We start from the raw sequence: 14,440 nt of genomic DNA on the forward strand, positions 1-14,440 counted from the left end.
ATATGTTTAATAACCGCCTTCTTTTTTATTATCCTAAATAACCAAGAGTTGACTATATGTATGCCTTTTACAGGGAAGAAAACAGCTTGTCTACTTCGATGCTTTTTACTATGAGCTTTCACAAAAATTTAGTAATGCCCACATTATTGAAATAAAAAACTATAGTGAATTTAGCCATAACTGTCCTTTTTAACAAAGTACTAACCTGGCCAAGCTGATGACTTTGTTGAAACAAGTCCAGGTGTTGGTGACACAGTGGACAAGTGCGGTAACCAGGAATGTGCAGAAGGCCCCTTTCTCTCCCCAACAGACCGGCTTTTATTTCTCAGCCGATGACCAGATTTGGAGTCGTTTTAAAACTCTGGTATCTTGCTTTCTTGATAGAAGCAAAAAGCACACTCTTGCCAAGTTCATGTATTCTAAAACAGGAAAGGGCTCCATGTGATGGAGTAAGGAAAGCTGTGAATGTCTTGTACCTAACAGGTACAATAGCAATTCTAATGGCAGTAATGTCCCTTTTTGATTTAAAAAAGATCGGTCCTTAAAATGTTCATACTAGCTACGTAAATGATTTCCTAAACTTTTTTTACAATTGCATTTTTAAACTCATGACTCCTTACAAACCATTTAAGCTAAATTAAAACTGATTTTAGCAGAAAGAAATAATGTTATAAAATACAAAATATCACCTACTATTGATTTTGCAATTTGAAACTGATAACAATGTAAACTAGAAAAAAGATACATGTAGTTAAAAAAAAAAAAGATTTCCAGTCTTTTCCCTTCTATCCAGGAAAATTTTACATCTGACATCACCAACATGAGCCCTTGGTGACCTTTTAAAGTCTCCCAAAGATTGTATCTCGGTGGATTTACTGGTGGTCTCCTTCAACTCGTCTTTTGCGAACTGTGAGAAAAAAAGAGAGGATGTTAGAAATCCCTGTTACTTTGTACAGGGTTAACTTGCTTGTAACAAACAAGCTGCTGCAGATTCCAGTTATAGTTGTACTGACATGTAACGTCCATTTACTTGTTAAGCACTGAGGGGCTTCAAAATGAGAACAAAGACGTGTCCTCAGCTCCCCTGTGCTTACACAGTAGCATCAGAAATCTAAAATCATGGTCATCAATCACCTTTAAGTCATTGCACCCATTTGTTATTTAAAAAAATTGACACCTCTGTTAAAACGATGAATTATAAATTACTGTGTTGAATTTTGAAATGACATTCAGGAAGCTGGGATTAGAAAGTATTAAAAGCAACAAATATTTGCATGCTCTCCTGATTAGGCATTACAATGTATCTCCTTAGTTTGTGAAAGAATATACCAAAAACATTTTTTTTAAGTTGTTTGTTTATTTAGAGAGAGAGCACAAGCAGAGGAAGGGCAGAGAGAAGGAGAGACAGAATCCCAAGCAGGCTCCGCACCATTAGCACAGAGCCCAATGAGGGGCTCGAACTCCCAAACCATGAGATCATGACCTGAGTTGAGATCAAGAGTTGGATGCCTTAACCAACTAGCCATCAAGGTGCCCCAAACATTTTTGTCATTTTAAAGGTAAATGACTTGCTACTATTTCCCAAATTTTCTTTCTAGGGTCTCCTACAAAATGAACCAGGCTCTGACAAAACAACAAATACAAAGTAATGAAAGTCTCAGATCCTGGTAATGTGGTATAAGGTCACATGAGGGTACCATAATAAACTTTGGCCACCAAAGTGGTCAACTAATTCAGTGGATGGTGTACAGAAAGGCGCATATATCTCAGGAGTTCCCAGCCTCTTCACAGACTGATGACCCCAAACCATTAGGCTGTACTCAGTAACAGTAGGATAAGAGTCCTCAGGCAGACATGCAAGTGATGTGCATAAAAGCTTGTCTAGCTACTGGCTGGGTGCTAGCTAGAAAGTAAAAACCAGGAGATAAAATAAAAAGTATCAAGTTCCCATGAACATTTTTATACTTAAATAATTAAGTACACCCCGGGCTCTAATTTTAGTTCATGTTAATGAAAAGCAGGTTTCCTGTGTTTACTGAAATACTAAGGGAAAAAATCAAATAGAGACTTGAGTCCTCAAATACAAACCTAATTCATATATATATATCTCTGAAAAACAGAAATATTGAAAGGTAAATCAGATTAACTCTTTAGGGTAGAACATTTCCAAGAAAAATTTGAATTGCAGCAGGGTTTGGATGTTATTGGCAGACCATTCATGATGTTAAAATGCATGTTATAGGGGCTCTTGGGTTACCCAGTTGGTTGAGCATCTGACTCTTGAATTTGACTCAGGTCATGATCCCCAGATCATGGGATCAAGCCCTGTATGTGGCTCCTTGATGAGTGTGGAGCCTGCTTCAGATTCTCTCTCTCTGCCCCTCCCCCCACCCACTCACATGCTTGCTCTCTCTCAAAATAATGTAAAATAAAATAAAATGCATGTTATTAAAAAATAGATGTTGTAAACAAGATCTAAGACAAAGTGGAGCAAACAAGAAAGGAAGAAAATTAATTATGTGGTTAGCTAGTGTAAGGACAGTAATAGGAGACTCAAAGTTCAATCATATATTGCAACATATACCATATAATCTCTTTGCTGCTACAGCTAGGACACTTCTTAGCTGGAGAGATGGGAGCAGGTAAGAGTATTTGGATGAACAGAAAATAATGAGAAGAAAAGATTATTAAAATCAACACTAAAGATCTGATACAGCCCGATTTGCAAGATGAAGAAAAACAATATGCCCAAGAGATTGTGTGTATGTTTCAAGTTTTGTTCTTTGGCATCTCTTTCTGGTGGCTACATAATTAGATTGCATATCAGAGCACATGTCTTTATGCTGGCAGCCTTGATCTGTGGGCAGCAATCAACGCAGGGCTCTAAAAAAAAGCTGCGGGTGCTAGGAGCACATAAAGTGCAAGATGGGCCCAAGAGCCATTTCCGACTCTTCCTTGGCGCCTACTTGTTACAAGCAGATCCTCGGCTCAGCCTCTAGACAAGAGGCTTATAAATTTGGCCCTATTAACAATTCTTTGGCAATTTCTTTCCAAAACCTACTCCACTAATACAGGTTCTCAATACTCTATGATCCATCAATTGCAAATAAGTTCTAACCTCATATCCTATCTCTGGAAGAGTAAATAGTTATTTTTTGAAGTATCATTTTAATCATGTATTTGGTGGCCTATAATGGCTCTCAAATGCCTCCCACAAAAAATCCAAAGAAATGAAGTTTCTTCCCATGTAATTTTAGTGCCTTCTACTAGCATTCCCTCTTAATCTGCTGACATCACTTTTTTATTCTGTTAGCTTTAAGCAGCAAGTACTTATTGAATTATTCTCAAGGCAGCATCCTGCAACGAGAGTCAGTTTTCAAACTCTACAAGCTGTCCTCAGTATGTAAATAACTCGCTTGATCCCAAATCTGGGTTTTTATCCGTGCAATTCCCCCACTCCAGGAATGTCCTTATTCTCATTTCATGTCTAAAAATCTGGCTTGGATCAGAATGCAACAGCATGAGGTGGGGGTCTAGAGAGCTACCAACACAAAGCTGTCTGCTTTCTCTCAGTTCTGCTTCACGTCAGACCACACCTTCAACATGACCTCCTCATCTCTATTACACGTGGCCCCCGGCACCTACTCACCTGCACAATGTCAACTGAAAGCAGCCTAGGAAATAGTTTTTATGTGTTCTCTCATCTTTTGGTGCACAATGTCAACTGAAAGCAGCCTAGGAAATAGTTTTTATGTGTTCTCTCATCTTTTGGTATATTGTTGATTCTTTTTTTTTTATTAATTTTTTTTCAACGTTTTTATTTATTTTTGGGACAGAGAGAGACAGAGCATGAACGGGGGAGGGGCAGAGAGAGAGGGAGACACAGAATCGGAAACAGGCTCCAGGCTCCGAGCCATCCGCCCAGAGCCTGACGCGGGGCTCGAACTCCCGGACTGCGAGATCGTGACCTGGCTGAAGTTGGACGCTTAACCGACTGCGCCACCCAGGCGCCCCGGTATATTGTTGATTCTTGATGTAATTAGTGTGACTTTGCAAATTACACTGAGAATCAACAGTATACCAAACACACCAATTTCCTAAAATGCAAGAGGCTAAAATCTTCTATGGGAAACTAAGTCATTGAAGGACAGAAAGGGTTTGGACTAATACTCTTCAAAGTAATTTGGGTTGAGGGAAGGAGGCTGTAACATTTTCTGCATTTAAAGAATGCAAACTCAAATATGGTTGAAGCTTAAAAGAACTGCCTCACTTTGAAGTGCTATTTGGTTTAGGAAATGTTATTTTATCTCTTGTCTAAGTACCTCTTTAAAAAATCTTTCAGTGACAAACACAAAAGGTTCAATTTTTGGAAACATGTAGAAACAAAATTATAAGCATCATATTCTTTAATTCAGCCTTGGCCAGAACACTTGCATCAAACAGAAGCACAAGCCTCAGCAGTATTTCAGTGGGAACCAGGAAAAAAAAAAGAGCAACGTCTGACGTTGACTGATGTGCACTGCGAGAGGACAACCTGCCCGGTAATGGCTGTGTCAGGGAGACTGGTAAGGACAGCCAACACTTGTGTGCCACACACTATAAAACTTGTATCAAAACTAGAATTACTCCATATTTTATCATGTAAAACTGGATTTCTGTCTAGGCCTGTTTGATAAAAAGGGCAAAAAACTTTCCTGTCATGTTGAAATCTTTAATCAGGAGGTGGCTTGTAACAGAGAACAAAATATTTGTTACAGGTAGCACTTATTATGTTTCTCGTAGAAAACCGTTCACTTAAAGCTGTGAAATATTTGTAAGCAGACCCACTAACCCAATAATCACTACAACTGCGCTTAAACTGAACTCTACTTCAATCAATATAAAAAGGCTTGTGCAGATTTAAAAAACAAAGGCCAAGTAATTTGTGCAGATTTAAAAAACAAAGGCCAAGTAATCTGTGTTAACATTTTTTTTTAAAGTAAAAAAATGTTCCTCTAATACAGTAGCTTAATGATATAATTCAGAAATTTGATTTGAAATGCATATGTCTTACCTAAGTCATTGTTTTTTGTTATAGCATTAGCTGCCCTGGTTCGGGGTCCCTGCTGTGTAAACTGATAACCAAATTTAAGGATATTTGTATTTTCCTCAAGCATGTTGGCGATTTCCAATTCCACAGCTGTCCCCAACTGCTGCCTCTGGAATAATTAAAAATAAAGAACAGTATTAATAAACTAATTTAAAATATTTTTCGAGGTAAATCAAGACTAAGATATTCAGGTACATGCTGATTCTGTTGGTCTTTTTAAGTTTTCCCAATTCTTACAATATACATAAATAAGATAAACAAATCTTTAAGTTCAGTATATGATCATACAGACATCAAAAAATGAAGATTACCAAAACAAGATACCACTTCATACCCATTATTACAGGATGACTATAATCAAAAAGACAATAACCAGTGTTGGCAAGAATGTGGAAAAACTGGGAACCTCACACATGCTGGCACAAATGTAAAATGGTGCAGTCGCTGTGGAAAACAACATGGCCATTCCTCAGAAAGTTAAACACAGAGTTACCACTTGACCTCGCAATTCCACACCTAGGTATATGTCCATGAGAAATGAAAACCCATGTTCATATAAAAACCTGTATACGAATGTTCGTATCAATATTCCTAACGTTCAAAAGGTAGAAATAACCCAAATAGATTATTCAGCCATAAAGATTAACTACTGATACATATTACAACATGGATGAACCTGCAGAATATTTTGCTAAGTGAAAGACAGTAGACACAAAAGACCATATACTATATAATTCCATTTATATGAATTGTCCAAAATAGGTAAATGTGTAGAGACAGAAAGTGAATTAGTGATTGCCAGGGGCCGGTGGGAGGGGTGATGAAAATGTTCTGGAATTAGTGGTGATGGCTGCACAACTCTATAAATATGCTCAAAACCCATACTAAAAATACTAAGTTAACATTCTGGATGCTTCAAATGTCTTCATCTCCTTTCAGGCCACCACCTTCCCACAAGACTGCCCCAAAGCCTTCCTCCCACCTGCCTCCTAAACCCCCAGCCCCTACACAGCAGAGTGGGCTGGAGATCCCAGTTATCGCTGTAGAACACTGACCTGATTGTCAATCTTGAGCTCTGCCAGGGTTTCATTATCTCTCAAAGCATCAATCAGTGCTAGAATCCCAGCTCCTGTAATAAAGTTGGACTCCATATTTAAGCTCTTCAAATTTTTGTTCACTCTCAGCATATCTGCAAAAGCCTAGAAATTAAAGAAAGTATTTGAAGATAAAAATTGACAGCGTCTATCACATATTATACCTACTATAAACAAATAACACGAATTAACAGAACAGCTTTGATGTTTCTCGTTAGGTTGTTTTATCTTGACACACTACCTCACAGGCTTCACATGTATCTACTTTTCACAAGTACCCTGTCACAATATTTAGATTTGTCACTGTTGGTAATATTCTCTGCTGCTGTTCACACTGTTATGTTCATTCACACCCTACTCCTTGCTTCTTTCCCCTGTGTCTCTCAGTTTCTCTCAGTTTCTGGGTAGGACTAACTTCATCGAGGTCTCTTTGGAACAACTTTTCTTACTTAGGTCCTACTGCAGTTAGGTTACTGTGTCACCAAAGGAGGATAAATTGTGGATTGCTTTTCAGGGCAGAGACCAGAAGGGATGCCTAAGGCAGAAGGCCAGAAAAGCTCACAGATAAGCAGAACTTAAAGGCAAGTTAAAACAACAGGCAAGAGGTGGCAGACAGAACTTGGGACAGGTATCTATTTCACTTTTGACACTACATAAAAAAGCTGGCTTTGAGATGGGAAAGATGGATGTGGGCAGCTCAGTGAGGAAACTATTGCAACAATCCAGGTGAGAGAAGATGGTGACTAAGACTGACCAAGGTGGTAGTTGAGGAAGGGGTGAGAAGTAGTTGGATTCTGGAATATTTTGAAGACAAGGCTGGATATACATTTAAGGTGGTGAGAAAGGGAAGTCAAGGATGACTCCACTTCTTTCTGTCTTAAGCAAATGAAAGACTGAAGTTGTCATTTAGTGAGACAGGAATGAGTGGGAAAGGAGCATGTGTGGGAGGGAAGTCAGGAGTTCAGTTTGGGACTATTTGGGATGTCTGTTAGACATCCAAGCAAACTGCTAAGTAAGTAGGTGGACATGAGTATGGAGTTAGGGACAGAGGCACCAACAGGGGATAATAACACTGGAAGTCAGCAGCATATATAGAAAATACACAGCAAAGAAACAGAGTGACATCAACTAGAAAGTGAGTGTAGACAGAGAAAAGAAAAGGGCCCAGGACTGAGCCCTGGGTCATTCCAATCCTTAGAGGTTGGGGAGATAAGGAGCAACCAGCATAGGGACCAGAGAAGGGATGTTCAATGAGGAGGGAGGAGAATCAAAGGGAGTGATGGCCTCAAAGCCAAGTGAAGAAAAAGGTTCATACCTTAACCCAGGAATGCAAGGTTGATTTAATATGCAAAAGTTCATCAATATAATATACCAGATTAATAGAGTAAAGGACAAAAACCACATGATCATCTCAATAGACACATTGAAAGCAGTTGATGAAATCCAACACTGTAGATCCATGAATGAAATCCTCTGCAGATGTCAAAAGAAAGGTCTAGAACTTTATGCAGTGATATGAAAAGATCTCTAAGATATACTGTTGAGTGAAAAATTAAGTTGCAAAACAGCATATATTGCATGACTTCATTTATGTTTTTAAAAATTATAGAAAATTGGGGCGGCTGGGTGACTTAGTTGGTTGAGCATCTGACTCTTGATTTCAGCTCAGGTCATGATCCCAGGGTCGTGGGATGGAGCACCATGTTGGGCTCTGTACTGAGCATGGAGCCTGCTTAAGATTCTCTCTCTTTCTCTCTCTCTCTCTCCCCCCCGCTTGCCTGTTTGCACTCTAAGAATAAAAAATAAAATAAAATTGAAAAATTATAGAAAAGAAATACAGGTGGGAATGCAAGCTGGTGCAGCCACTCTGGAAAACAGTATGGAGGTTACTCAAAAAATAAAAATACAACTACCCTACGACCCAGCAATTGCACTACTAGGCATTTATCCACGGGATACAGGTGTGCTGTTTCAAAGGGACACATGCACCCCCATGTTTATAGCAGCACTATCAACAATAGCCAAAGTATGGAAAGAGCCCAAATGTCCATCGATGGATGAATGGATAAAGAAGATACCACATTTTCTTTGGAGTGTTACTCGGCAATCAATAAGAATGAAATCTTGCCATTTGCAACTACATGGATGGAACTGGAGCGTACTATGCTAAGTGAAATTAGAGAATGACAAAAATCATATGACTTCACTCATATGAGGACTTTAAGAGACAAAACAGATGAACATAAGGGAAGGGAAACAAAAATAATATAAAAACAGGGAAGGGGACAAAAAAGAGACTCATAAATATGGAGAACAAACTGAGGGTCACTGGAGGAGTTGTGAGATGGAGGGATGGGCTAAATGGATAAGGGGCACTAAGGAGTCTATTCCTGAAATCATTGTTGCACCATATGCTAACTAATTTGGATGTAAACTTTAAAAAATAAAAAATGAAATTAAATAAATCAAATTATTTAAAAAAAAGAAAAGAAATACAGGAACAAATGCATAAAATAGATTATGTACTGCTTAATAGCTAAATATCAACTGAAAAAAGAGTAAGTCATGTTCATAAAATCAGTTTAGCCATCTCTGTAACATACGCCTGTATATAGCCATCATTTCAATATTATCAATAGTAGCTTACTTACAGCAGCAACAGGGTCATTGCTCCGGGTGGCTGCAAGACTGAAATATTTCACATGTGTGTTGGTTTCCAAAGCTTTTGCAAAATCTTTTAGAGTTGGAATTGGAATATTCTTGAAAGACAATATGTGAAATATTACATTTTAGTTTTCAAGAAATTCAGTCTATTAATCAAATATATTTGTACTTTTTTTTTTAAGTTAAATGTACTCAAATTATATACACATAGCATTTAGTCTACAAATGAAAACAAACAACCTCCTTCATATCTATGTGATTTCTCTCTTATGGTACATCTGCACAAACGGTTGATCTAGAGCAGAGTATATATCATTATTTCTCTAGCATTTCAAGAAATTTCCATTATTCTACACTTAACTATTTGGATTATAGGAAGTCAACACCTTAGTATTCAAAATGGATCCACTTTTCTACAGAGAGAGAGACAGAGGTCACTTAGTTTAAGCTACAAGGCATTAAGTGAGATTAATCTTACACTACCTGAAATGTGGAAAGATAGACTTCTAGAAGGCACTAATTTCTCCCTTTAGTACCAAGACTACAATTCCCTGTAGCCTGGTTATTTTTTGACCATTACTGTTGATTTAGAATGTGAGGATTTTTTTTAAATTAAAATTAGTGATCAACTAGAAATGTTAGCTTTTTCCAAGGCTTTCCTTTTTTTGCTCAGAGGAAGGAATAGCTGCTAAAGGAATAGAAAGGTCTTATTCTCTAGCTTCTTATAATTACCAGATGCTCCCACAGCCCTCAAAAGACATAAAACGAGGAATTAAAAAAATAATAAAATAAAAAGGAATTCTTAATGTAGCTCTTATACAATGACCATTACTCTAGAGATAATTTGAATTTACTCTTCATAAATTTAATTCAATTATCCCTAGGCCCTCCTACCTCATTTCTCCTTTACTCCAAGGAAGAGCTACATTTTTAACAACTCAGTAAGATCCCAGAAAGCCTACTTCTAGGTGTCTACTCAAGACATGTTCGCATGTTCATTATGTATTTAATGGCTTTATTATAATCATCCCAAACCAGAGAGAATCCACAGGTCTATCAACTGGTGAATGGATAAACAAACTGCAGCACATCCACACAACAGAATACTGCTCAACAAACTGATACATCCAATCACAGAGATGAATCTCAAATGCATTATGCTAAGTGAAAGAAGCCAGACTCAAAAGACTACATACTATATGATTTCATTTGTAATGCATTCTGGAGGAGGCAAAATGATAGGGAAAGAAAACATATCAGTTGCTGTCAGGGGCTAGAGCTGGGGGCAGAAAATGATGACAAAGGGGAGTAACATGTTCTACATCTGTGGTGGTGGTGATCTTACAACTTATGTATTTGTCAAACTCACTGGACCTGTACATGAAATAGCGAGAGTTTCACTATATATCAATTATACCTCAAGAAACCTGATTAAAAAAAAAAAAAAAAAAAGAACCCAAAAGACTAAAAAACTCTTTTTACTCTGAGAGCCAGAGAGATTTATGCTGACAGTCTGTAGGGTTTACAGGTTTACATGCTACTCTTTAAAAAGCAAGTCAGAAAAATATTACACCTTAAGCTCTAGGAATCTAAGCATACTGTTAGGACCAAAAACTTTACCTTTAAGTAGAAAGAATTACACTATATCAAAACTGCCCAAACTCTCATCCTACAGCTGACTCAAAGCAATTAAAAACTTTATTAGTTGCTTAGCATACCTACCTTTATATTATTCAAATTGACTTCAACAAGACGAACATCATTTTCTTTAATTCTCTTTAAAGTCTCTTCAACATTGGTTGGATTTGGTGGCTCATCAAATACTGGAAGAATCTTTTCACCTTTCACCACATCTGTAGTAATAAATGAAAAGAGTAAGTGTCTTATTGGCTGATACTATTACAGTGAATTCATATATGAACTTGATCACACACACATACATACATGCACGTTCAATAGAACTAACCAGAAAGGTCCCCCCACAATTTCTAAATGATCCGTTATGTGTTGACACATATTTAAAGCACTCAAATAAAATGTTATCCTCTTGTATTGTTTTCTCTGAGATTTAATTAGTAATTACTGTAAAAGCAGTAAGAATCACAGACTTGAAGAAACATAGCCTCGGTGAAAAGAGTAAAGGAAGGAAGGATACATGATCTCTTTCTCTTTTTTTTTTCAACTTTTTATTTATTTTTGGGACAGAGAGAGACAGAACATGAACGGGGGAGGGGCAGAGAGAGAGGGAGACACAGAATCGGAAACAGGCTCCAGGCTCCGAGCCATCAGCCCAGAGCCTGACGCGGGGCTCGAACCCACGGACCGCGAGATCGTGACCTGGCTGAAGTCGGACGCTTAACCGACTGCGCCACCCAGGCGCCCCATGACCTCTTTCTCTTATGGGGAGTACTACACCTGGGGAAAGGGGGAGGACGAGCAGGAACAGGGAATGGGGAGACAGAGAAGCAACGGTATATAGAAGAGCTACTGAGACAGAAATCCCCCAAATTACTGCCCTCCTTCACTTCTATCCCCCAATCCTTCATCATGTATACTATACCCACGCACATAGCCAAAATACAACTATGCAAAGTTGAAAGAGGACATAAAAGCCTTGAATCTTCTAATGAGATCTAAGTGCACTTTGATGTGTGTGTAAAGGTCTATGAACACGTGTAACAGGCAAACTTCTATGGATAAATTTTCTGGGGAGAAAACCTACAGCATCAGATTCACAAAGAGTCAAATGACATAGAAAGATTGACAAGGTCACTGTCTGGCTTAGTTCTTCCTTTCTGCCTTCCTCTAGCTTTTGGTAGCAAAACTCATCTTAAGACAAAGTATACTGAATAAATTCCCTTCTTCTTTCAAAATACCACACACATATACACATAGCATCCTGAGGAGATCAACTTAGATGATGGTCTGAAAATTATTTTCCTGAGGAGAGTTGAAACATCTGGGTGTATCTAGACTAGACATATATATTAAAAGGAAGTATGCACATTGTTTTCACATTTATCCTGTAGAAGGAGAAGAGAGAATTTCAAGTTGTTCTGAAAGGCTGGGTTAGAACAGGTGTAGGTTGCCAGGAGGCAGAATATGGTTCAATACAAGGACCAGCTTCCTATCAGAGCTCTGCTAAAAGGACAGAATGGGCTCCCTCTCACATAAGTTCAGCAAGGTAATCTTCTCCAAGACTATAGATCAAGGGGGCTGGAGAAAAAAGATTTCTTACCATAAAGAAAATTAAGTTCTATCTCAATTCTAAACTTTATAAAACCAAAATATTTCTTTCTTAATTCCACAGAATGTATGTGTTTAAAAAGCTTTACTTCTGAATAAAGTAATGGATCCAATAAATGGAATGCTGAAACTATTAAGAAAGGCTCATGGGAGACTTTAAAATGGATGGATCAGGAGGCACCTGAGTGGCTCAGTTGGTTAAGCATCCGACCTTGATCTCAACTCAGGTCCTGATCTCAGGGTTGTGAATTCAAGCCCCATGCTGGGTTCCACACTGGGTGTGGAGCCTACTTAAAAATTTTTTAAAAAGGGATGGATCAGGCTGCTAACATGTGAACACAATGATGACTTTTGGCACATTCCCCAAAGAGGAATGACCAGACTTGATATACGATTCAATTACCACTTAGGAAGCACTCTTGCCCCAAAAAACAAAAACCAAAAAGCTGCACATACGCCTCTAGAAAATAATAGTTTTCAGAAACATAGAAGACAGAGAAATATGTAAAATGATACCACAAGGGGAAGATGGTGATGGAGTAGGAGGACCCTAGGTTCGCCTCATCCAATAAGTACAATTGGGTAACTCTCAGATCATCCTAAATACCCCAGAAATCAACCTGAAGACTAGCAGAACAAATCACAAGTAAAGGTAGAAAAGAGGCAGACTGAAGAAGGTAGGAAGGGTGAAGACACAGTTGGGGAGAGAAATGGATTTGTGGCCTCTGTGGTAGGGAGGGAGCTGTAATCAGGGAGAAGGATGAGAGGCAGACTAGCACTCAGGAAGGAGCACAGGATAAATGGGTCCCACAAGCAACTGGCTTGGAAGGTGAGTGGGCCCGAATTTCATGAGTTCTTGCAACCAGTGGGGCTTAAGGCCTGGAGTTTTAAAGGTCAGTGTGCTTGGCTGTGGGAGACCTCGGAGGATATTGAGGCTGCTGGAGAGAAGACAGGCGAACAGCCTGTGGACATACAGCGTGGAAACAACAATCTGAAGAGCGCCTGGGACATACAGTGGGGAGGTTAGTTGCCTCATCTCAGATTGTGTCCCAGAGAAGCAGCATTCATGGACCTCTTCATAAAACCATTACCCTTAAGAAAAGGACACACAGCTGACTTTCCTAATACAGAGAAACAGGCAGAGACACTTAGACAAAATGAGAAGACAGAGGAATCTGTCCCAAATGAAAGAACAGGGCAAGAACATGGCCAGAGATCTAACCAAAACAGATACAAGTAACATGTCTGATGGAGACTTTAAAGTAATGACCATAATACTCACTGGGTTTGAGAAAACAGTGGAGGACATCAGTGAGACCATTACCACAGAGAAAGGGAATAACACACCAGAGATAAAGGGCTCAAAAAAAGAAATGAAAGACAGGCCTGAAGGAAAGAACAGGATGGAAGAAGCAGAGGAATGAATTAATGACCTAGAAGACAAAGTAATGGAGAGTAATCAAACTGAACAAAAGAAAGAAAAAATAATTATGCTTATGCAAAACGAAAATAGATGTAGGGAATGCAGTGACTCCATCAAACATAGTAACATTCATATTATAGGAGTCCCAGAAGTAGAAGAGAGAAAAAGAGGCAGAGAATTTATCTGAAGAAATGATAGCTGAAAACTTCCCTAATATGGAGAAGGAAACACATATCCACATCAGGAGGAACTGAGATCCCTCAACAAAATCACCAAAGAATTTCCACACCAAGACACATTGTAATTAAAATGGAAAAAAATAGTGATAAAGAAAAACCATTAAAAACAGCAAGACAAAAGAAGACAGTTACAATACAAAAGAAACCCGATAAGGCTATCAGAATTTTTCAGCAGAAACTATCCAAGCCAGAAGGGAGTGCCATGATATATTCAAAGTACTGAATGGGAAAAACCTGTAGCCAAGAATACTCAATCCAGCAAGGCTATCATTCAGAATACAAGGAGAGGGGTGCCTGGGTGGCTTAGTTGGTTAAGCGTCCAACCGTTATTTTGGCACAGGTGGTGATCTCGTGGTTCGTGAGTTGAAGCCCCACATTATGATCTGTGCTGACAGTGTGGAGCCCATGTCAGATCCTCTGTCTCCCTCTCTCTCTGCCCCTTCCCAGCTTGTGCGCTCTCTCTCTCTCTCAAAAATAAATATATTAAAAAATGTTAAGAATAGGAGAAATAAAGTTTCCCAGACAAACACTTAAAGGAGTTCATGACCACTAAACCTTCCCAGCAAGATATATTAAAGGGGGCTCTTTGAGTGGAAAAGAAAGACCAAAAGTGACAATATGAAGGTAGGAAACACAGAAGCAGTAAAAATGAAGATTTCTGTAAAAAATGAGTCAAGGAATTCAC

At 38.6% G+C, this 14,440-nt stretch overlaps 1 protein-coding gene across 3 annotated transcripts in view; it reads right to left on the reverse strand.

The window, feature by feature from the left end:
- Positions 1 to 373: 373 nt before the first annotated feature.
- TMOD3 (tropomodulin 3) overlaps positions 374 to 14,440 on the reverse strand; it is an 80,017-nt gene continuing 65,950 nt past the window's right edge. For 2 of the 3 annotated variants that reach the window (XM_047075105.1, XM_047075107.1), the window contains 5 exons: positions 10,570 to 10,700; positions 8,835 to 8,942; positions 6,145 to 6,288; positions 5,054 to 5,198; positions 374 to 907 (listed from right to left, as the gene is read on the reverse strand). In XM_047075105.1, coding sequence (XP_046931061.1) covers positions 873 to 907; positions 5,054 to 5,198; positions 6,145 to 6,288; positions 8,835 to 8,942; positions 10,570 to 10,700 — 563 coding nt within the window. In that variant the 3' untranslated portion in view covers positions 374 to 872. The remainder of the gene's footprint in view (positions 908 to 5,053; positions 5,199 to 6,144; positions 6,289 to 8,834; positions 8,943 to 10,569; positions 10,701 to 14,440) is intronic. The other variant, XM_047075106.1, reaches the window with a different exon arrangement.

Source organism: Lynx rufus, unplaced genomic scaffold (assembly GCF_022079265.1).
Source record: "Lynx rufus isolate CCGP_SWC_20201006 ecotype Redwood Valley unplaced genomic scaffold, mLynRuf1.p SCAF_13, whole genome shotgun sequence".
In the NCBI taxonomy this organism is placed as follows: domain Eukaryota; kingdom Metazoa; phylum Chordata; class Mammalia; order Carnivora; family Felidae; genus Lynx; species Lynx rufus.